Below are 24,722 nucleotides of genomic sequence, written 5' to 3'. Positions count from 1 at the left end.
TCTAAGCACCACCACTCTCAACCCCAAGACTCTCCTCATCTGGATGCTTCTGTTTACACTGTCTTTTCCTTATTTACTTGCCACTATTGACAGTCTCTTCTTCTGCACAGTCCTAAACTGTCTCTCTTCTGTGAGGTGGAACACGTCATAGCTCACTTTCTCAGTGCATTGTCCAAGGAGTGCAGCTTTTCCTCCCAGAGCACCATCTGTCCCTGCCCCTCACAGGTCACAGGTCGCAGGTCACAGGTCATGGTTGAGTCTCTCTCTCTCTCTTCCTCCCTCCCTACCACTTCCTCAGGCTCCTGAAACAGCTACCCTCTCTTGGAAATGTTCCCCTCTTTACATGAGAATTCATCTCCCTCCGTAGCTTCTTCCACTTGAGATGCCTCTTTCCTTCTGGTTGCTAACCCTCCACACACAACCAGCTGCACTTCCTATTTCTTCTGCTCTTATCTAGCTCTTAATTGCATTTTACTCTGTAAGCCACTGTTGGCATACCTACATTCTCAACTCCTTGCAATAGGAAATGAAATGTTTTTGTTGGTCTTTTGTTTACTTTCATATAAGCAAAGTCAAAATTAGCATTTGACTTTCAGGTCAACAGATGGACAACTGGTGAATATTAAAAAAATCAGGAAATGTCATGTATTAGTCCACAATGACTCAGCTCTATCTATCCTGATATCAAAGCAGCAAATGTAGGTTGGATTCAGTCTTGTGTCTAAGAGCAAACTGAGCAAGCCAGTTGTGGTGGTACACACAGATAGATAATCGTAGGTCTTAGGAGGCTAAGAGAGGAGAATTTTGAGCTCAAGGCCAGATTTGGTTACACTGTGAGCTCCTCGCCAGCTTGCTCTATGTGCAAGACCCTGACACACACTCCAAACAGATAAAAGTCAGTCCCTCTAGTGCTTCCTTACAAACCAAACTCGGCCACACATAAAATGTGCTTAGGTCAGTAGGTTCTTTCACCCTGTGACTGCAGATATAAACGAGTGTGAGACCACTAACGAATGCCGAGAAGACGAGATGTGCTGGAATTACCACGGCGGCTTCCGTTGTTACCCACGAAACCCGTGTCAAGATCCCTACGTTCTAACGTCAGAGAAGTAAGAAACATTAGGAACTTTATATTAAAAGTAAGAAGCTTCTGGTCCTCCTGAGCCTAACTGGTGACTGCGTTTGTGTTTGTTTCTGCAGCCGATGTGTTTGCCCGGTCTCAAACGCTATGTGCCGAGACATGCCCCAGTCCATAGTCTACAAATACATGAGCATCCGATCTGACCGGTCCGTGCCTTCAGACATCTTCCAGATACAGGCCACAACTATTTATGCCAACACCATTAATACCTTTCGGATCAAATCTGGGAATGAAAATGGGGAGTTCTACCTACGAGTAAGTATGCTTCGGTAGTAGTAGCTGGTGGAAAGGTGGCCATTTAACTGTGTGCATTGCATGGCGTCAACCTAAAACCCAAGGAACGTCACGGGTCGGCATTGTGTCCGGCCTTCTGAAATATATGTAGTAATACTATCAGATATTAAAATCTACTCTTTACAGAAGAGTGGGATTCTGAAAGATTGAGTAGACTCCCAAAAGTCACCCAGATTCCAAGTCATGGAATCTAATTAAGCTGTACATGACTCCCCAAAACACAAGCATGCCCCAAATAGGTTCTGCAAACGCATGCTTTGTAACTGTACAGAGAAAAGCACTCCGAGAGCTTCTCTTGTGACAAAATTTACTGATTGTTTTGATGTTTACACATTTAACCTGCCCCTTGATATATTTTACGGATTGATGTTTACACGTTTAACCTGATTTATTAACTTCCTTCCTGCTCCAGAGTAACAGGATCCCATTTCTTTGCCAGAAAATTAGGAGGGATTAATTTCTCAGAGACAATTTCTAAGGCGAAAAGCACAACTCAAAGTACTGTCCATTTGTTTTTATTTTTCTTAATAGGAAAGGGTAGGTTTCATTAACATGTGATGTTTTAGACTTGAGCTATAGAAGTTGCCTCAACATGAGTATTACACAGTTCAGGTTATTTATTATTAATCACTAACTGCAGGGTAGCACAACAGCTCTTCTCAAATATTTCAATAAAGAAACTTTCTATTTTGACCTTTTAACCAACATTTAAGATAAAAGCTTCCTGTACTAACATTATGCAGTTAGATGAAGTCCAAACATGTTTTTTTTTCTATATAGTAAACCTGGCATTTTGAAAATTATTTTTATTTTCCGGAAATTTTTTTCTCATGTATGAGGTGAAACATTACCAATTTTGTAGAGTATTAGAGATTTTAAATTATTTGCAGGATGTGCATGCCTGAAATCTCAGCATTCAGGAGAAGGAATCAGGCCTGCAAAGTTGAAGCCAACCTGGTCTCTCCAGTAAGTCTGAGGCCAGCTTCTGTCTGAGCCTATTTGAAGTTCTGAGAAAGAGTTCAATCTCAAATTAAGTATAAGAAAAGTAACAGAACAATAAAAATGAGTACTCTAAGAATATTTAACACACAATTAAAATCAACTCCTACAAAAGTTCTATGCTGGAATTCCACCTGTCGCCAGCATTTAATGCAGAAGGATCAGCCAGCAGGCCGTAGTTGAAAACCTACTGTGTTCTCAGTGTTATGCTGGCTGCTTTGAGAAGCTAAGAAGACATTCAGTGCACTGTTCCTTCTCTCAAAGAGCTTTTTACTTAATAATTTTACCCTGGGTCAATCTACTGTTTGATTCTCTAGTCTAATAGAGGCCACAGTTGTGGGTAAGATCATTCACAAAGAGTATGGAAGGAATGTCTCAAATTGTTCAGAAGAGGACTAAAGTAAAGAAGGACTAACTCATGAAAACCTCCTTCTGTCATCTTACCTGAGAACTATAGACCATCTCATCCACCATGACCTCCATGTCACCCTGCCACCAACTCCCAGATCCCAGCCATGGCCTGAGGTTTCTTGTCATTCAGCGCAGTATCACATGAGAGTCTTGATTTTCAGTGGCACAGGCAGTAGCTGATGCTCCGGTTTCCTACATGTCCTCACCCCCACTCTGTGAGCTACTGTCTCCAGCACCCCACTCCCCCGGGGAACAGCCCCAGAGAAATGATGTAATTCACATATATTCCCCACCAAGCATGTGAGCTGGTAATACTAGCAAAGCTTAGGCTCCACTTTCAGATAGGTCCTTGGTATGCACAACAACCCTACTGCTTCTCTGTGTCTTTTGTACCATTCTCTTCAGCCCTTGTACTCAAACGTTCTCAGATCTAGGAAGTCCTTAGACTGTACTTTTTAGTAGATAAGTCACTTCCTGTTTTGAAACCACTGACACCAGCACTAACACTAATAGGCATAAATGACCCATTCTATCCCGTGCAAATGTACATCTGTGCTGTCCCTCTGGTTCCCAAAGATATTTTATATTTGCCGGTCAAGACCAGCCCAGCACTGTGTGCTTCTCATTGCATCTCCTCTGGACCCCTACTCCATCAGACTGCCCCCGCCTCCAAACGTTGAATCCTAGGTGTCCCACTGTCTCTCTTCTCCTGTGCTCTTTGCTCTGTGCTTCCTCGCCCCTCAGCCGTTCCTTTGTCTTTCCGTCAAATACTCTACTGACACTGCTCCAGGGAAAAGCCACCAATAACGTTACATAAGCATCAATAACGTTAAATCCACAACCACTTCTCAGTTCCAATATTTGATTCTGCTTCTCTGTCAGAGGCTGCTGTCCCCTCCCCCCACCCATGTTCTCCATGAAGCTTTTAGTTCTTCTCATCTTTCTTATTTTTCTTTTTCTAATTTTTTGGGGGGCCGGGGGGTTTTCAAGACAGGGTTTCTCTGTAGTTTTTGGAGCCTGTCCTGGAACTAGGCTCTTGTAGACCAGGCTGGCCTCGAATCCACAGAGATCCTTCTGCTTTTGCTTCCCAAGTGCTGGAATTAAAGGTGTGTGCCACCACCAGCTGGCTCTTTTTCTATTTTTTAAATGATTTATGTGTATGTGTGTATTTTTATAGGTATGTGAACATGGGTGTGCCTAGGTGTCTGCAGAGGCCAGGTGAGGGTGTCAGATCCCTTTTATAAAGGAAAACATTTAACTGGGGCTGGCTTACAGTTTAGAGGCTTAGTCCATTATCTTCATGGTGGCATGCAGGTAGACATGGTGCTGGAGAAGGATCTGAGAGTTTTACAGCTTGATATGTAGGCCAGGGGGAGTAAACTGTCTCCAATGGGCATAGCTTGAACATAGGAGACCACAAAGCCCACCCCCACAGTGACACACTTTCTCCAACATGGCTACACCTACTCCACAAATCCACACCTCCTAATAGTGCCTCTCCCTATAGGCTTAGGGTAGCCAACTACATTCAAACCACTACACAAACACACAATGTTAAGAGAATGAAAAATGACAATTTTCTTTGCCAGTTCCAAGATTATCAGACTCTTACATGAACTCTTTAAAAAGGCTGGAATGATTCAATTTGTGGATAGAGAAATGCTAACATTGAAGGAAAGTGTGAAATGTTAACACATGTTATCAAGAAATGTGGGAAAATAAGAATTTGGAAAGCAAAGCCTTACCTTGGAGCCAGTGCAGATAACGGGGTTAAGGTAAGGATGAAGGTTCAAGCAAGCAAGAACTAAGCAATGCTTCTTTATCCTATATTTCCCCCTGGTTATTGCAGGAAGTATGCTAAAGAAAAATAGAAACTCTAGCCCCAGAAAAATCATTCTCTCCACCCCTCTTTTCTCGTTATTTTAGCAAACAAGCCCCGTGAGTGCAATGCTTGTGCTTGTGAAGTCACTAACGGGACCGAGAGAATACATCGTGGACCTGGAGATGCTGACAGTCAGCAGCATAGGGACTTTCCGCACAAGCTCCGTGTTACGATTGACAATAATAGTGGGGCCATTTTCGTTTTAGCCTTTATGAGGGTCCACCACATGCATTTAAATAAGCCAAAGAATATTGTTACATTAAAGCACTATTTTATTTATAGATATATCTAGTACATCTGTATCCAGACAGTTACACAATGATAGGAAGTGGGCATTTAATCTGTAAGATTCAAAGTTTATCTTTATCACTGAGTGTAAATTAGACATTAAGCCACCAAATGTTCTTCTTGAAGGGAGCTAAGCATATATTATCTGGTGAAACTTGGATTCTTTCCTACAAAAATGGGACCAAGCAATGATACTGGTCTGTGGTATGTAGAGAAATACATAATTCCACAGGCCATCTCATGGGTATGAGCCATCTTAACACCAAGAGCAAGGAGGAGGGGTTTTTTAACTGCTTTGTAAGAAAAGGGGGAAAAAGTCAATAAAGATATATTTCTTTAGAAAATGAGAATCTGTCATGTGTGTGTTAATCTGTATTTTAGTGATGACTTTAAAGGTACTGTTTATTGTTCATCAGTAAATTATTACTCCACAATATAGTGGTTTCTGTAGGACTCTTGAACTTTGTCTTAAATTTTACCCACAATTCCAAATGAATCACAGATCTCCTCACAAAATTTACCCCATTGGAAAGTCTATGAGGAGCAGTAAAGAAAACAGCTTTTTGTAAAACCATGTTAGAATCCTTCACAGAAGCAAGCATGTGTAGTAGAATTCCTGAAGCAAGAAGTGCACCCAAGGTTCAGAGAGAAATGGGAAAAGAAGTCTTTCCCTGGAGACATCCCTGTTTCTAAGCTTGACTTCTAGCAAGCCTCTGGTTTGCCAGGAAGAGTCTAGTCCTTGTGCTTGCATGCATAGAAGAAGGAATAGTGGCTCTTTAACCATTTAAGATTCACATTAGTCTCCATTCCCAATCCTATGAAAAAGCTTCATGTCTTGTTTGTGTAAAATAACTGCTTCTCTTTGATGTATCATATTTTTAACTAAAATAAATATTCTAAAAGATCACCCAGTTTTCAGAAGAATTTTTTTAATGTGGCCAATAAGAGATGATATAATTTTTATGTATTGAGAAAAATCAATTGTAATTGTCAGAGCAAGAACAATCTTTATATTTTATATATATATAATAAAGTAGGAAATAAGACATACAAAGACTATTACAATCATGCCACAAGTAAAAATGTCACAAGTAACCTCACTGCTGAAAACAAATGTCTTTCAGAGTTGACTAAATGTGAAAGAATTGTCAAAAAGACTATTCACTGGGGAACAAAATACCAGTCCCTGTGTGTAAGGACTTGGGGTGGGTTTCAGCCACAGCAGGACACAGAAACACAGACAGCACAATATCCTGCTGGGCAGCCACAGGACTGCTGGACTGTGGGGAATAGCCTCTCACCTGCCACACAAGGTCTACAGTCCACATAAATTAGAGATTGGCACAAACTTTTCCATTTTTAACCAATCTAGATGTCCTCCCATTTGGATAAAGCACTCAAGTTAAGAGTTGAATACAAGAACACTTTAGGAAGTGAGGATCTACAATATTTGTGTTGATTATTACTTAATGATCAGTCTTAAGGCAGATGTTGCTGCAAAGCATTAAGTCCCTACTGTACAGTGTGCTGGTGCCTATGGGACTCTAAGTTTTATTAGAGATTTCATCCAAAGCCTAAGATATTATCCGAGATTTTCCATCTTAAAAAAGACATACTTGTCTCTAGTTCTGCAGGGCACTGCAGAAGAAACAGGGATCTACAGAAGACTCATGCATAAATGTTGGCCCTCCAGCCTCCCTTCAAAAATGGCATATTAGATCTGGATCAACAGAAGCCATTAGCTGCCAAAAAGATAATTTCCCTTTTAGTCCAAAGTCTGGTCCAACCCACAAATCACAGACACATTGAAAGACTGACAGTCCCACGGAAGTGTTACTTTTTTTAAACTGTGGCAAGTGCACACATCAAAGGATGCATGGCTTTAGTGTGTGCAGCCCCGAAGTGCACACTTCAGCGGATGCAGCATGCTCACTAAATTGTGCAACTGTCTCCACTCTAGATCCATAGCATTTTATTCACTAGAAAAGCCCATTCTAGTCACTCCCAGAACCACTTGTCACAGACTCTTGTAAGAGCTACTACAGTCTGGATTTGTTAGCTCTGACATTTCCTATAAATAGAAACATATATATGTAGGCTTTTGAGTCTGGCTTCCTTCACTTAGCATGTTTCAGAGATCACTGACAAGCATTTCTCTGTAATTCTCACAACATAGTTTCTATCTGTAATTCATTCCTGGTTGTGTTCATTGCATAGATACACATTTTGCTCATCAATTCATCAGCTATTAGGTATCACTTGATACATTATTTCTGCCTATAACTCTTCTTGTCATACACTTTTACAAAAAAAAACTGATTATTTACTCACCTCTTTCAGAGTCAAAATTACCCCATTTTCAGCAAACTTTTGCCTAGGAGAGGATAGCAGTATTTTTTTTTTAATTTTTAATTCACAGGGAAAAAAAGTCTTGCAAAGACTTTATAGGCACAACAATCCTCAGTACACATAAAAATCATATGCTCTCTTTGACTGTGGTTTGAAATTCAAAGTCGGTGATGACCCAAATTAACAAAGGCAATAAAACAAAGGCCTGTTTGTTCTCCAGCTGTAGGGCTCCATCCTCTTGTCCTTGAAAACCATTGATCTGAAGCAGTTCCCATGGCTGGGAACTACAGCATGATTCACTGTCAAAGTTATAATTAGACTTTTTCTATTGGCACGCATTCATTGAGGATTCTTACTGTATCCCTGTCCAGCACTGGCTGGTATAACGCAGAAGAACCAGCATTCTAAGAGATTCAAGCGTATGGTGCCTTGGTCATTTTATCTATAAAACGAGAAGGTTGAAACTTTAAACCCTTTTTAATCCCTACCCCACGGATGCATTGAGAGCTCCCTCCAAGTACCAGAGTACTCTGTGAATATGGCCATTGTTGGGAAGTACTGCACACCTGTGGAAAAAAAAAGATTATTGTCCAAAAATAGATCCTCACACTTCTGAAGTCATGAAAATAGTCCAGTTCAGCTACAAGTTTTTAAGATTTACAATATAAAATACATAGGTACGTATTAACTCTTAAATGATGTCTTTTTAAAGTATTAGAAGGGCAATGTACAGGGAAGTCAGAGGCTAACACATGGCAGACTGTCTCTCCTTATGCTTTGTGGGTTCTGGGGAATGGACTCAGATCATCAGGTTTGCAGCTAGCACCTACCCACCGAGACACCTCCCCCATTTCTCTCCACTGATACTAACTGAAACAGGACTAATGTAGTGAACATCATTTTAAAACTTGCCTTATGCACAGAGAAGGAGCCAGTCACAAGTGCAGGCAATGTACTCCTAGAGAAATGTCTGCATTTTTCCTCAGAAATGAGGACCGATCCAGACCCATTCTAATGGGTCAGGCCTTGATGGTTTCTGAATGGATGGATGTTCCGACAGTGGTCAGGAAAGGACTAGTGACTAAGCCCTCTCCAAAGGAGGATTATTTCCCTCAGTTGCCAAATCGCTACCCCAAGCAGCTTGACAACATGTGATTTCCATTCCCTTGAAAAAAAGAAACTCTCCTGTCACACACCCTCCTTTTTAAGTAATCAAAGGACTCATGAACCTATATCTGATCTTGTTGGGTCCTTTGGCTTCTAAGATGTGCTCAAGGCTACAGTGTATTGAGCAAGGTCCCTGTACCCAGAGTGTACTTAAGAGTTAAGAGATTTTTGTAGCCATACTCCAAGTCTTAATATTGCCAGGCAATCCGTTTCCTCCCAAGCTCTTCCATAGACAGTTGACTGCATCACCAGTCAACCTTGCTACTTACACGATCTACGTTCACAGCCACTGTCACACAGTCAAGACGAAATCATACGTATCCATACTGTAAAGTTATTTACTTTCTCGAGTTGTAGCAAATTTGTTTGCTTTAACTCCAAAGAGACTAAAGTGCTTTACGAACAATATCCTCAACACATTGAAACACCAGGAGTTGATTCTACATGAAAGAAATTCCTAAAGAAATGGAAGCGTGTCTGTAAAGCTCACAATGGAATGCCCTGCATGTGGGGACTCTTAGAGGCAGAGTGGAGACAATGGGCTGGGTCTAGTGCTGGTCAAGAAACTGGATGAAAAAGCTTACAGAGCCCATGCTGCCCCAAGAGTAATGGGAGGATTAGTATAAAGGATACTGACATTCATAAGTTATTACTGAGAGAGAAATCTGCACAACATCACAGAAAGGCTGTTCCTTTGGAGGCCTGGAAAAGGACATCACAGTGAACCTTTCAGCCATCAGTCCCAAGCTCACCTCATATGTTTGAATGAAAGAGTGGAAAAGAAAAAGACAAGCTTGGGTAACGGTGCCTGCTGCCAAGTGTGATGACTTAAGTTCAATCCCCAAGATGCACAAGAGGAAAGCAAAGAATTGACCCTGCAAAGTAGCCTCTGACCTACACACACTCTCACACACACACACACACACACACACACACACACACACATATACGCCCGTGCGTGCGCACAGAGTCTAATTTTTTAGTTTAAAGAAAATATTTTAAAATAATTATTTACTAAGATGTAGGACACCCCTAGAAAGCACCCTTAATATGTCACCTCACTCTGTGAGAAAGATGTTTTGATGAATCTAAAGGATGCACTAGAAAGATTAATTATCTAAGACCACTGAGCACCGCCCCACGAGTTCATTGTTTTGGAAGATCCTTCACAAAACGGCTTCTGTTTCCATGAATTCGAGCAGTTGTGTGTGTTTTAAAGAGCTCAGTGTGCTGCTAACTTTCTAGTGCTCCCTTTAAAACACAGAGCAGCTGCTGCTCTGCTCACGCGCTATGCACAAGCAGCCCACGAGAGACAAAACCCTCCATTAACGTGTTGAATTATTTTTAACACACATACTTCCGTCCCAAATCAACATCCCTGAACGATGGCATGTGTCCATGTCCCCAGCTGGGGGGGGGGGGGAGCACCTGTGAACTACAAACCCAAACTGTCACACATCTGCTCCCAAAATGGCCAGCCTTGTTTCATCTGGCCCACAGACTAAAATATCAAGACTGTTGAACAGAAACGAGGCAAAAGCGAGCTGCCTCCTGCATGCAGTCAACGCAGAGGTCTGGTTAAGCCATTTATATTGTAAGCACATGTGCATGCTAACTCAGCACAGACTCTCTTAATAAGCCAGAACTGGAGTATAAATGCAGTAGAATTTTAAGGACCCAAATGCAATGCTCAATTCTTTTATAAAAAACCTTCCCATAGAAACTCAGTTTCTGAAGGATTAGCATTATCTTCAATTATATGCATACACCACGAACAAATGATTGAGTAAATATATACGTCTCCAAATCATTTATTTCCTTTAAAACCCGTATTCTATGGTTTTGTGTTTTAATGTTTAGACTATGTTTCATGTTGTAAAATACTTGATTAAGCCAGGTGTCTCAGTTTGCACCGTCCATAAGCTTTTCCTGACTCAAAAACTACACAACATGGAAGTGATTTGAGAGACTGTCACAGACAGCACACGTGAGGAAGGAAGCAAGGCCATGAAGAGAGATACCTTGAGCCAACAAGGGAGCACGCTTTGGACAACTTGAGCTCAGTTCTGGAATCTACCCCCACCGAAATTCTAGGAAACTCATTTTGGAAGTGGTCCATGAGAGACCAAACAGACTGGGGCATCACCTACCAGTGTGCACATACAAACACCTGCCTGCAAGTGAGTGGGCACTCTGGTGCTGGAAACATTCCTTGGGCAGATGGGAAAGGCTCCTTTATATGGAGCACTACCAGAAAGATACAAATCTATCCTAGCTCCCAGTAAACTTCCATGGTACAGTTGGGGTGGGACACTAACATCTCAAGGTCAGTTTCAGCCCAGATGACTCTGGCAACCACACAGTCTGTGGCACTGGGTCACTCCTTGGCAGTCTTCTGTCACATGAATCCATCACATAAATAAACTTTTCTTCTCCGCAGGTGTCAGCTATCGATTTACACTCATGCTGTATGGCCCTGAATTGACAGCTAAGTAGAAAGTGTATGCTTCATGGTTGACATGCCATCGATCTCACCCTACGTCATTCTACACCAGACTGTGGAGTGTTATATAAAATGGGGTGCTCTTGGATGTCAACTCCAGAGGATCTAACAAGGCTGAGGTAGCGAGAGCCCTTCCCAAGACCTTGGAAAGGCCCCTAGTTATGTGTCCTCCTGGTCATATACTCACGGGAAATTTGCAGAAGTAATGCTTCAGCTGGTTTGTAAGGTAGTACCTGTGTTTTAGATTCACAGCCACCTTTTCTCTCATCTCACACGGCACCTGAACTTCACTAGCAGTTTTTGGACACAGTTGAAGCAAGAAGCATTTATATGGTCAACAGTCAATACAGTATATACAAAATAGAGCTCCTGTCTGGGTACAAATAGTTCCTGGTTTATACCACCCTCTGTAGAGGAAGCGGGGAAGAGGAGAGGAAAGGGGGATTAGGAAGGGGACAGGAGAGGGATACAAATTTGTCAGCGCCAAAAACTAATCCATGGAAAGCTCTTCCAGTCCCTGGAGATACGAAGCAGTGAGCAGAAGATATTATTCTTAATGCATACTCATGATACACTTTATGCTGTATGCATAATTATTAATGTACCATATCATGAAAACACTTTCATGTTTCTATAAGATCCCTAGAAACTATTCTGACAATGAGGAATGAACTGTGCCTAAAAAACTCTTCAGATAATACCAAAAGCCAACATTTACTGAAGGAAGAGATGAATTCTTTTTTGGTTGTATTTTTATTTGTTTGTTTGCTTGCTTGCTTGTTCAAGACAGGGTTTCTCTGTGTAACAGCCCTAGCTGTTCTGAAACTTGTTCTGTAGAGCAGGCTGGCCTCTAACTCACAGAGATCCGCCTGCCTCTGTCTCCCCAGTGCTGGGATTAAAGGTGTGCACCACCACCGCCCAGTGAAATGAATTCTTAGAAAACAAACAAACAACAACTGGATTCTTGAGTTAACCAAGAGTAAAAGTTGATGGGATGGCCAAAGAGAATGGACCAGCTGGGAAAGTGCTTGCTACACAAATGTTAGGGCCTAAGTTCGGTCCCCAGCACTCATGTAAGAAGTAGGGTATGCATGCAGTCCCAGAGCCAGGGACACAGAGGAGAAATCTGGGATTTGCTGGCCAGTCAGTCTAGTCAAACTGTTGAACCCCAGGTTTCCACAAAAGACCTGACCTCAAAAAAACAAGGTAGATAGCTCTTGAGAAATAACACTCAAGGTTGACTTTTGGCCTCCAAATACACACACACAAACACACATGCACACACAAACACACACAATAGAGAGGAATGAATCATGTAAAAGAGACTGTGAACAGTTTTAAAAATATTTTCAGAGGGGAGAATCCTGGTGCTAGGGAATCCACAAGGATGACCCCAGCTAAGTGGAGAGCGATAGACCTTCCCCTCTAACTAGATTGGTGAATCCCCAACTGACATCATAGTTTTCATACAGTAACTGATGGAACCAGATAAAGAGATCCACAGCCAACCATCAGGCCAAGCTCGGGGAATCCAGTCAAAGAAAGAGAGGAGGGATTATATAAAAAAGGAGGTCAAGATCATGATGAGGAAATCTACAGAGACAGCTGAACCAAGCTCATGAGAACTCACGATCTCTAGACTGACCGCTGTGGAGACTGCATGGGACGGACTAAGCCCTCTGCATGTTGGAGACAGTTGTGTAGCTTGAGGGGCCCCTGGCAGTGGGACTAGGATCTGTCCCTGGTGCATGAGCTAATTTTTGTAGTCCATTCCCTATGGTGGGATGCCTTACTCACCAGCCTTGATGCAATTGGGGAGGGGGGCTTGATCCTGCATGGACTTATTGTGCCAGGCTTTGTTGATTCCCCATAGGAGGTCTTGCCTTTTGGGAGGAGTGGATGGGGATGAACTGGGGGAGGTGAGAGGGAGCAGGAGGAGGGGTGAGAAAGAGAGCTGTGGTTGGAATGGAAAATGAATGATAAATGATAAATTTATTTTCTGAGTATCATGCATGCTGCATAAAATATAGTATGACTGTACATTAGGAATCACGTTCTGCTCCAACCCACACATATGCAAAAATGAACAGTGACACAAGACTGAGAACTGGCAGCACTCACCACTACAGACCTCGCATATCGAAGAGTATCAGATGAATTTCTGTGCAAGAAAATTTATCGTGATCCAAACTCACAGATCTGACAAGACAGAAATTTGACAGAGGTATCTCAAATTAGGCAGTACAAAAAAAAAATGCATGGCCTAATAACTATTAATGAAGATAAAGAAACTTCTGTAAGTATTAATTTAAGAAAATCTCAATCATATGAGAAGCAAGACATGAGCATCTTGCTATTTTCACTATAAAAATGACATAAAACCGTTTGCGGAGAAACACGTTACATGAGAGTGCTCAGCAGTTAGCTAGGGGCAAGGGAGTGGTTTTGCAGACTTGGCGAATTTTGCTAATATTTGTCAGTTTTTTAAATATGCAATTTCTAGTGATATCATTTATAATTTTAAATAAAAATTTACTCACTTCTAATTGTGTGCTCCTTTTACATCCATTCCCTCACATTGAGCCCCAACTATTTGCACACTTCGGTCAAAACTCGGCATCCCTGGTAAAGGCGGACCAGATCTGCCCTCCTGGCACACAACCGGGACTTCTGTGGGAACCATAGAACGACACTTTCTTCATCCATTTTGTTGTTGCTGAAACAAGATACCTAATGCTGGACACTTTACAATGGAAAGAAATCTATTAGCTGAACGGTGGTAGCTTTGAACTCACAGAAATCTACCTGCCTCTGCCTCCCACAGGCTGGTCTACAGAGCAAGTTCCAGGACAGGCTCCAAAGTTACACAGAGAAACCCTATCTCAGAAAACAGAGAGAAAGCTAAAAGGAGAAAGAAAAGGGATCTCAACCTTCCTAATGCTGCAACCCTTTAATTCAGTTCCTCATGTTGTGGTGTCCCCCAACCATAAAATTATTTCATTGCTACTTCATAGATGTAATTTTGCTACTGTTATGAATGGTAATGGAAATATCTGTCTTAAGGGACCCCTGAGAAAGGGTCGTTTGACCCCCAAAAAAGTAGTGACCCACAGGTTGAGAATCCCTGTCTTAAAACTCATAATATTGGAAGTTGAACATCTAAGTTAGGTAGACCCATCACTTCAGTTCTGGTGACAGCATTCCAGCTGTGCCCAAACATGGCTCATGCACATAAATGAATGCAAGAGTGATGTGGAGGAGATCATATGGTCAGAGTGCTATGGGATCGAGGCAGGCCATGCTTTGTTCTCAAGAACTAATCGACTTCTTCAAGAGTCCATGAATCTAAATTCATCTCTTCATGAGGATAGTTTTTTCCCAAAAGACTCCTACTAGACTTGTCTTCTTAAGGTCTCAGTACCATTCAATACCTGCTATACTTTTGATAACATTACTGTAAGGACCTTTAAATATTATCATTTTGAGAACCAAGCTTCCATGTGAGTTGTGGAGAAGACGAACTACTCCTGAAACACAGAAGACACTTAACCTGGGTCTTAGAACATTTGAATGAGCAGGAAAGGGTGCAGGGGAAGACCTTTTATTTTGGCCATGCTGCCTCTACTTACCAGCATTATTTAATCATTTTGGCAGTAATTGTAGACTTAAATGTATTCAGCTTTAACTCAAATTCAGACATTTAAAATATATTTTAGGGGCTGAAGAGATAGATCAACAGTTAAGCGCACTGGCTGCTCTTCCAGAGGAAGATTTAATTCTCAGCATCCAAATCCACATGGCAGCTCACAATTGTCTGGATCTCCAGTCTTGGAGATGATGTCCTCTTCTGGCCTCCTTGGGCACCAGGCATGAAAATGATGCACATATAGACATGTATCATGCAGGCAGATAAGAGTGTGTGTGTGTGTGTGTGTGCACACACGCGCGCACGTGCATGTGTGCATGTGTGTGTTGATATGTGGTTTTCTTAGAATGTCAACATTCTGTTCACTTGTTTTACCAATGATTGTTTCTTCCTTATATCTTTTAAGCAGCTGTTAATGAGAAAGGAAAGACTTCAGGGCTACCTATACTCTGATTGTATTGCACTCTGGACCCTGCCTTATAGTACTAGCATCTTTTACTGAGCAACAACCATGCATCTAAGCCTGGGCTAAGTACTAAGGGAAAAGACTAAAAAATGACATATAAGCTCTGCTCACAATAAACTGGAAATATACTCATATAATTAAAGAGAGTATCTCGAGTCCCACCCTTTCCATCATTTCCTGAGCACTTACCACCGACAGGAGCCCTCAGCTCCTCATTTCACACATCATTCTCACCATGGGAAGGGGGATGATGGGCTCTGCTTTACTAGTGAAAAATTAGCGTCAATGATTTGGTTAGGGCCAAACATCAGGCATGGTAGAACTAAAACTGGAAACAAGAACCAACTTAAACATTGACCAAGGCAGCTAAGGCACCTAATCCAAGAACACAGAGAAAGCCCCTCTGTGCTCTTCAAGATGGTGGAATTGGGTTTCTTCAGGAAAAGACTGTTTTAGCAAGGGAGACTTACACGGAAATCAGAACACAAACACGGGGTAACAAGCACATAAATCTTGTGGTTCATAACTCTCAACCAAGGTCTTGACCCCTAGTGCTGACTCACGTGACAAATCTCACTCCAACCAGCTGTTTTTTCCTCTTTCCTCATTATTTTCTCTGTATTTCATTAACTGCACAGGCAGACACCATTCTTAGGGTTTTCCTTTTTTCAAAAACATATCATCTGTTGTGGGGGGAAACATAATTATCAAATAATCCCAAAATGAATATAATTTGCAAATTGCAGCTGTGGCAAGTACTAAAACATGGCATGAGATATTACACAAGTCTGTAATGGGGAAACATCTGTCCATCTAGAGAGGCCTCCCTGGCAATATGTCTCTTCTTAAAAATGAAAAAAAACTAAGTATATTTTTAAGGTTAATATTGACAAAAGGATCTACATATACAAATGCTTTTGGAAGGAAAGAATATTTCTGGAATAAAATATAAGAAACTAGAACTCTGATGTGGCTGGAATAAAGGATAAAGCTTAAGAGCTAGGTAGAACCCACTGAAGTTTTAGCTTTACTCTCAGAGAAGTGGAAAAGGATTTAAGCACTTAAGGAGATAAAATGTTCTCCGGGTTTTACTTGTCAACGTGACTAAGAGGTGGAAATGGTGCAGGTAGGAATTCCCATTTAGGATGAACATGGCAACTCAGTGGAGATCTTTGGTAGAGAGCGTGAGCAGAAAGTTATAGGTTCAACATAGTTATGAGACAAAATCAAGGACGTGATGCTGGAGAGTGTGGGGAGATGGGCATGTCAGGAAAGAAAGGGTTTCTGGCTCCTATTGACAACTAGGCAGGCTACCATTTTCAAGACAGGATAAAGGAAGGTCGTTTCTGTGATCATGTTTGGAACTGGCCATTGGAGCCTGGTGGCCCACCCATGAGTAGACAACAGAAGATAATGCCGTCCTTCCCCCAAATCCACCAGCAGCTAACATCTCAGCAGAGAAGGGGAGGGCTCTGTGAACAAATCCATGTTTGACGGACAAGCCCAGTCTTGCACAGGCTCAGCAAATCCCTATCTCAACACCACTTACTCATTCACTAAACATCCAAAGATCCACTGTTGCCACAGACTACTCAGAGATGCCACACACGCGGAGGGCAGAAGCAAGGAGGGCTGTATATCCACTCTTTACTAAATTAATTTTAGCTAATAAGTAAAAATATAAAAATTATGCATATCCATGGCATGCCTAGCCAGGCCTGTAATTTCAGAGTTCACAAAGCTAATGCAAGAGGGTCACAGGCTCCACACCTTCCTGGCCTACAGCTTTTAAGACCAACGCGAACAACTTAGCAATGTTTAGGAACTATATTTTACTCTTAAAAAGAAATATTAAAAATGAGTTTCCTATTTATGAAAACACACACATATATATGAGTATTAATATTATTTTTAATAATTGAGCATTATGAGCAATTAAAATTTCTAATTAAAAATTTAAAAACCACACGCATGTGTGAGTTCCTTGAATTACTGACATGCCCTCTTCAGATCAGCCAAAGATGCTGTTAAACGTAAGTACAGAAAATTCCTGAGCAAGCACACTCTTGTAAGCCTAGCACTCAGGACCCTGGCAGAAGCAGGGCAATCATAAGACGACTCTGGACTACATAGACCTCTCATAAATCAATCAAAAATTAAAATAGAGTATTCTTTACTGGGTAACGGTGAGTAATGAATGAATACAGTAAATACTCTGTTGTTTGAAGATTAATGTAGAACTGTTAAATATCAGCTGCTACTTTAACATGTTTGAATATGTGGGAGGGAGTGTGAGTGTGGGTGTGTGATTGTGTGAGTGGGTGGATGAGTGGGTGTGACTGTAGGTGTGAGTGTGGGTGTGAGTGTAGGTGTGAGAGTGAGTGTGGTGTGAGTGGGTATGAGTGTGGATGAATATGTGAGTGTGAGTGGGTGGGTGAGTGGGTGTGACTATAGGTGTGAGAGTGAGTGTGGTATGAGTGGTGTGAGTGTGGGTGGGTAAGTGAGTGTGAGTATGTGAGTATGAATGTGGGTGAGTGTGTGAGTGTGAGTGTGTGAATGGGTGGGTGAGTGGTTGTATGTGAGAGTGTGAGTACAAGAGTGAATGTGTGAGTGTGGGTGGGTGTGAAAGTGTGAGTGTAAGAGTGAGTATGGGTATGAATGTGTGTATGTGTGTGAAACTATATGAGGGTGTGAGTATGTGACTATGAGTTGGTGTGAGTATGTGTGAGTGTGTATTGTGTGTGTATTGTGTGAGTGTGTGTGTGTTTTAATCGCTCAAGGTTTGGCACATTTTCTTCTGCTGAGTGAGAACTCGTGCAATGAACTGTGAGGAAAACTACAGACATTCTAGGGCCATTTTACCACACCAGAAACAACTTCACCCAGCTCCAGTTGCATGTTCTCCCGAGTTCTAAATCTAAACCATGGCAAAACAACCACAGGGGACTGATATATGGCATTCACTTCCTGTTCCAAGAAGCTAACTATAAAGGAATGGGAACTAGAAATATTAGCCCCTTAGGCAGTAGCTCTCATCTTTTTTCCTAAGAGAACTTTCAAAACCTCTGTAATGAAATTGCTGAAAGCACAAAACACATGATGCCATGGCTGCCCTGAAAGAACGAACACGTGGTTCCGTGGCTTGCCACGAAACGGCAAACAAGAGATGCCGTGGCTCCATGAAACAGCAGTCCATAAACACTCTGGAGGAGAGCAAGTTAGACATCTACGCCAAGAAACCAGCAAAGCTGGGTTGCTGATTTTGCTTTTCAGGGCCCTGAGTGCCAGTCAGAAGATCCTGTTTTCAAGTCAAGGAAACCGTATCTAGACACTTCCTTATTCGCGAGTGTTCGGAGGAAGGTGGCACAAGTTTCCTGGCAAATTAAAGTAGAGAATCCATATGAAGTAAAGAACAGAAAAGGACGTGCCACAGCACTAGTTAGCTCTGCCAGATGTTTCAGTAGCAGAGAAATCCCTGCAAATTAAACACAACGGCCGGTTAGTGTCCCTGTAACTTCAGTAACAAGCTATTTGGTGAGGAAGCGGTTCAGGTCTTGGCTCCTGACAGTTTTATAGACCACAGTCAAGCTTCTCAGCAGTGTTTGGAGCAGGCGTGGCTGACTAGCAGCTAGATTATGCAGACGGACTTCCCGCTTGTAGATACATATTTACTTTACAAAGAGAGCCAGTAAACCATCTGACCAATTAGGCCCCAGATTCTTTGGGTCTCATGAAAGCTAAGAAAAGACCAGATGTAAAAGCCTGAGGACACATTCAGGCTGGAGCGTCCTCTAATGGGTCTTTCCTACAAGTGCTGTAAAAGACTGCCAGAGTCCACTCGTCTTCATCACGGACACAGCGAAAAACAGTGCGTGCCTCTGAGAGTCCAGCTGTGTGGGTATAAAGATGCACACACTGGCAATCCATGGAACATCGTTTAGGAACAAGGCAGAATTGTACCAAAAACCTCCTAAATTCCCCTACCCTTGTCACTTAGCCTGTCATCCAAGTTCATCCATAATCAGTATTTCAACTTTTTAGAGCAGTATTTCCTTAAATGATCCTCTATTCTAGCTAACTGAGCCCTGTCTCTCTGCTTCCGCTCAAGCCACTGGAGAGAGAAGGTCATCACTTTGCACTCTGTCTCCCTTCCCCATCCTAAACCCCAGACCACCACCCACTTTAATACCTCTTCTCCATGAACAACTCTGGACTACACTCATGTCTCCTTTCTCTGGCTTACCAGGATTAACTGTATTCACACTCAGTTGATGCTAACAATGGCATATAACCGTTAGATCGTCACCAGCCTCTTTTATATGTCTTCTCTCACTCATAATTGATAACCACTAATTGACAGCTTTGGCTTTATATTGCAAATTGACAGATCCATCCATGTGCATGTGCTGTCCTGCAATTTCTAATGCCAGAACTATCTTTCTTATATTTCAGCTAGGTTCAAAACTAGGCCTCTCCTTCCACACATGCCACATTCAGTCACCAGAGCTTGTGAATTCTGTCATTATTGTATCTCTTGAAGCCACCCACCTTTTCCGTTCCTGCTGCCAGCATCCTTGTGTAGGCCTTGATTTCCTTGCCTGGACTGTTTGAAAAGTCTCCCACTGGCCTTCCTGACTCTAGTTTCCTCACCTCCAATCCAATGCAAACACCCAGCTAGATTAATCTTCCTAATACAGCTCCGTCTCACATTACTTCTCAAAGTAAACACCCTCCACGGTATCCCATAGACTATCAAATAAAGTATAAATTGCTCGTTCTGGCATAAACTAGCCCAAGGTAGTGAGTGCTGTGGTATGTCGCCCATCCTCCCCTTCACGTCAGGATATTTATTCCTCTAGACGTCAGCAATTCTGGCTACTGACAGGACACAATTGAATCCCTTTCCAGAAATTTCCTTTGGCAACAGGAGCTGTTTGTCTCAAGTTCTATTCCCCCCACCCCCACCCCAGGAGGCAGCCCACATGCAATGCTGGCTGTACGGACACAAAGACTGGGCTGGGTCTAGAACAACGTTGTAGTGCTCTGCCAGCTTCACACAGGACCAACCGAAGGGCCTTTTCCAGCTTCATGTTAGCTCAACTTTATCTCTACCCTATCCTGTTTCCTTTAGTCTCTCAGTTATTAAGCCCAAGGGAATTCCCCAATAAATACCACCCACTGGAATCTTCATCTCAGAACATGTGTCCAGAAGCTACAATGTAAGACATTAAAATACCTTTCTTCCACAGAATTCAGTTCTGTTTTCCATGTAGCCTCCGCTCCAGTCAAGCTGAGTGATCAACCTGCCATTCCTTAAGAACATTCACACCACCACTCATTTCACCCAACATAGGACCTTGCTGGCTGTCCAGCAAGTTACAGAATCTTTAAAAGATTGGACTAACAGCACATAAAAGGGCAAGCAGCCATTAGAACACAAAAGGAGCCATTGTTATGGTTCAGATGTGATTCAAGAGTCTGCTAAAGATTCCTGCATTGGAAGCTGATTCCCTAATTTGGCAGCATAGAGCAGTGGAACCCGTTAAGAGGTGGGGCTTGGGGCAGGGTGAGTAGGTCACTAAAGACAGAGACCAATAAGCTTCCTATGGGGTCCCAGTTAGTGTACAAAGAGTGGGTCATTGTTTTTTTATGGACCGGCCCCTCCCCAATCTCTGTACTCTTGTATTTCTATGCTATGTCCTTCTCCAGTCCCATTCCCACTGGGATATCCCTCCATAGTGCATCAGAGACTCAGGGCCTCACCATAAACCACCATGACAGAGTCAAGTGGTCTTGAATTTTCAGCCTCCAAAACTTTGAAGTTAAATACAATAAATAAATTTAGTTTTTATAAGTATTCAACCGCGGGTATTTTGTTACAGCAACAGAAAATGAAGTAATAAGGCACTAAGTTCCCAGTTGATATCATAGGGCAAACATAGAAGAGTATGCTAGACAGGGAAGAACATGACCAGAGTTCTAGAAATATGAAAATTCATCTACAAGAACATTTCAGAATAACTCTGAAGTCAAGGACTTTTGAGAAGTGGTAACAGAAGAAGGGGCATGAGATATCATCAAGGGCAGAACAGGAAAGGCAAGCCTGATAGATGACATTTGGAACAGGGGAAACATCGCATGGCTTGAAGGAAAAAACAACCTGAAAATAATATTTGCACTTCAGGAAAAACCTTCTAGGTACTGTACAGAGGAAAAGAATAGCTGGCTTTTGAAAGAAGTTAGCTTCTTCAGTCATCCAAGCAAAATAGAATGGGAACTGACCCAAAGGGATCCATTTACTCTGTGAAGGCTGATGAGAAGGAAGGAATCAACATCACTCCAGGCTGCTGATGACTTTCTGGAATAATTACCTGGATATTACTCACAGAGGTACAAAACTGAGAAAGATAGAGCTGTAGGAAGTAAAATAATGGTTCAATTTTAGTTGAGTGTGCTAAACTAGGGCGGAGTAGGAATGAACAGAAGACAGGCATGGAGGGCTGAGTGTGAGAAGAGCTGCCTAGCTGGAGACACGGGTCTGAAGCATCATCAGCCTGTATATATGCATATATACATATATACACACATATATATAGTCACAGAGAACTAGAGGGGAGATTGCAAAACACCACCAGGGAAGCAGAAAGAATCCCAGCAGAAAATGGGGCCAGGAAGCCCAGAGAGGACTTCAAGATGAAGGATATAGTCTACAGTCTCAAATATTCTTCAGGCCAAATTAAGTAAGACCCAAAAATGTATCCACTGGTTAGAAACAACCCTGTGCTACTGTTCCAACTACTAACCCACTCCTCCCAACCCCCCTCGACCACCTGGCCAGTCTGGAATGTTCTTTTCCACAATCAGAAACGATCCCATCTCTCAAGGCTGAGTTCTAATCACCTCACATTTGCCTACTGACATACCAAACATCACCGCAAGTTACCTCTCTGACCAACTGAGATTTTGAGGGTTAAGTCTGGCTATATATCTTGCTCCCCTTTATCTCATTGAAATATGGAAGCTATAGATCCCGAAAAGAAACTAAATACTTGTGCGGTTGGAGGGGGAGAGATGCCACAGAAGAAAGGGGCCAGAGAGTGAAAAGCACTTCTGAGAGCTGTCTGTGGGGCTCACCTGGCACTGACCATGTCAGCCAGAGCAGGACCCGCCTACTCAAGATGGTCTTCCCTGTACAGGCAAACGTGAGGCATGAAAAGACAGTGACAAGGCCTCTCTGCCTTTTCACTGTGTGAGATTAGTTTAGTGGCCCAGTCTAATGTCAGCACTGGAGGAAAACATCTCCCTCTTCCAAAGCCTGGCTGACCTCACTGGCTCCAGAAGGGAGGCCCTGAACAGCCCGTGAGAAGCAGATACTGTCTTCTGCTTTTTATTTGCCCGAGTATAAACTTCTAAAGAGGGAAGCCTATTTGCATAGTAGGCACAACTGCCAGCTTCACTCACCCTCTCGTGTTTAATGAGCCTGTTTTGTTTTACGGGCGCTTCAAACAAGCTGACAGAGAAGAGGCGGCTGCACACAGCCAACATGAAGCGACTTGCTGAGCCCTCAGTGTGAGGTCGGAGGCTTGCTCTGCTTCACCCCCCTCAGACCTACTTTTCCATGACTCCCCCTTCAAACACAGATCAAAACCCGAAGCAGTCGAGGAGAATTCTTGCTCTTCCAGAGTGTCAACAGAAGAGAGCGTTTCGAGGCGGCTGGAAGGAGACGCGGTGGCCAACACGAAAACAATGGACGTGATGGTCATGTGGTAGCTTTTGGAGCCGCTCGACTCAGAACTTCAAAATCTGGCTTCACAGCTGTGTGACCAGGAGTTATTCTGCCCTCCCTCCACTCTTGCCTAAGCAGCATTCCTCTTGGACTTCTTGGCATTTTGAACACCAGCAAATATTTACTCAGTGCCCAGGAGAGCATTTTGAATATGATTGGTCGTCACAGTGGCAACGCTCAACATTGGTAACAAATAAACCTTTAAGCTATAGCTTTTTCTCAATTAGGGGGATAGGGTAGTGAAAGTCCATATTAACCAAGATAGAAATTCCTAGCAGCTTGAATCTGAAATATGTTACCTTGAAGAAATGTTAGGTCAGAGGGCTGGAGAGATGGCTCGGTGGTTAAGAGCACTGAATGCTCTTCCAGAGTGCCCGGGGTTCAATTCCCAGTACTACATGGCAACTCACAACTGTCTGTAATTCCAGATCCAGGGGATCCTACCCCCATGACAAACACCAAAGGACAATAAATAAAAATAAACCCTGCAATAAAAAAAATAAGAAATGCCAAAATGCCCATTAGCAGTAAGCCATTCTCCCGGTGGCCTCTGTGCTCAGCACCTCCTGTCCGTTCAGAACGACTCCCACGTTAATATTTCTTATACCACCACACACTTCTCCCCTGGGTGGCTTTAGACTTGAAATGTGGCTCCCACCTACATCCCTGAGCCGGCAAAAGTACGTGATCACCTTCACGCCAGTCTGAGGTCATAAGGCACCATGACAGCAGAAGCAGCTGTCAAAGGAGACTTTCAGATGGGAAGACATACATATGGATCTCGGGAAGGAAGTGTGGATTTAGTCCAACACCAGCATTTTACCTGATTAAGACAGCGTTTCAACACGTGGAGACATCGGAAAGCTTTACCAAGACCGCATCCTTACAAGCACCTCCTCAGAAGCTCTGCTTTCTGCGTGTGGCCTGTTTTTAGTGCCCACAATCTATCACATTGTATTCAGATACCTTCATCATCCCAAGAACAGCTTTAGAGACTTCGAGGGGGAAATGGGTGGGAGTTAAACAATTGAGGTGAAAAGAACATTTACCAAACACAAACTATACACAAAAGTTGAGAAAGTATTTTTGATTAAGCCAAAGGAACTCCCCTCTACGCTGATGACAGGTGGGATTTTACAGATGCTTGGTTACACTGAGTCCTCACAACCATCTCCATATACAGACCGAACAATGAGTGAATACAAACTGACTTCCCAGAGAAGCTCAAGAAGAAAAGACTTCCTATATACAAAATTTGAGGCATTTCTTTTCTTATAACTTATCATAAAACTACTAACTTAAACCAGAATAAACGAGTGTTTCACTTTCAATATGCTTCTTTAACTGGGTTGCGTTTAATTAACCAGCTAATTTTTTATATAATTAACATAGTTGCTTCTTGCTTAAGAACATTAACTATACAATCATGATATCTTTCAGGAATTTGGATTTTTCTACCAGATTATTCTTTCTTAAAATGAAAGAAAGATTTATTTTAATGACAGGTCCATGTGGATACATATATGCCCACGGAGGCCAGAGAGGAAGCCAGACTCCCTGGAGCTGGTGCTGTAGGTGACTGTGAAATGATCTGTGCAGGTGCTGGCAAACAAGCTCAGGTCCTCTGGAAGGGCAATGTGTCCTTTAACCACTGTGCCATTTCTCCAGATCCATGACGATTTCATTTTCAGAATACTAACCTGAGCATCTGGACCTCCAGAACATTGTTCACTATTTATTTATTTATTTATTTATTTATTTATTTATTTATTTTGGTTTTTCGAGGCAGG

At 42.4% G+C, this 24,722-nt stretch overlaps 1 protein-coding gene and 1 long non-coding RNA gene across 5 annotated transcripts in view; one reads left to right on the top strand and one right to left on the bottom strand.

Moving 5' to 3' along the window:
- Efemp1 (EGF containing fibulin extracellular matrix protein 1) overlaps positions 1-5,922 on the top strand; it is a 68,313-nt gene extending 62,391 nt beyond the window's left edge. For both annotated transcript variants that reach the window (XM_050123855.1, XM_050123854.1), the window contains 3 exons: positions 986-1,109; positions 1,201-1,396; positions 4,772-5,922. In XM_050123855.1, coding sequence (XP_049979812.1) covers positions 986-1,109; positions 1,201-1,396; positions 4,772-4,933 — 482 coding nt within the window. In that variant the 3' untranslated portion in view covers positions 4,934-5,922. The remainder of the gene's footprint in view (positions 1-985; positions 1,110-1,200; positions 1,397-4,771) is intronic.
- Positions 5,923-5,958: 36 nt separating this feature from the next.
- Positions 5,959-22,951, bottom strand: LOC126489531 (uncharacterized). Of its 3 annotated transcripts, XR_007588956.1 has the most exons (5): positions 22,608-22,951; positions 13,575-13,704; positions 13,156-13,233; positions 12,832-12,944; positions 5,959-7,930 (listed from the first exon to the last, which is right to left on the bottom strand). It is a non-coding gene; the product is annotated as an uncharacterized lncRNA (long non-coding RNA). The 3 variants fall into 3 exon arrangements; XR_007588954.1 differs by lacking the exon at positions 12,832-12,944; XR_007588955.1 differs by lacking the exon at positions 12,832-12,944 and having other exon boundaries at positions 13,166-13,233.
- Positions 22,952-24,722: the final 1,771 nt, after the last annotated feature.

Source organism: Alexandromys fortis, unplaced genomic scaffold (assembly GCF_014885135.2).
Source record: "Alexandromys fortis isolate MF-2015 unplaced genomic scaffold, M_Fortis_MF-2015_v1.1 scaffold_210, whole genome shotgun sequence".
NCBI lineage: Eukaryota > Metazoa > Chordata > Mammalia > Rodentia > Cricetidae > Alexandromys > Alexandromys fortis.
The sequence above is the reverse complement of the archived record's forward strand: the minus strand, read 5'-3'. Positions and strand labels throughout refer to the sequence as shown.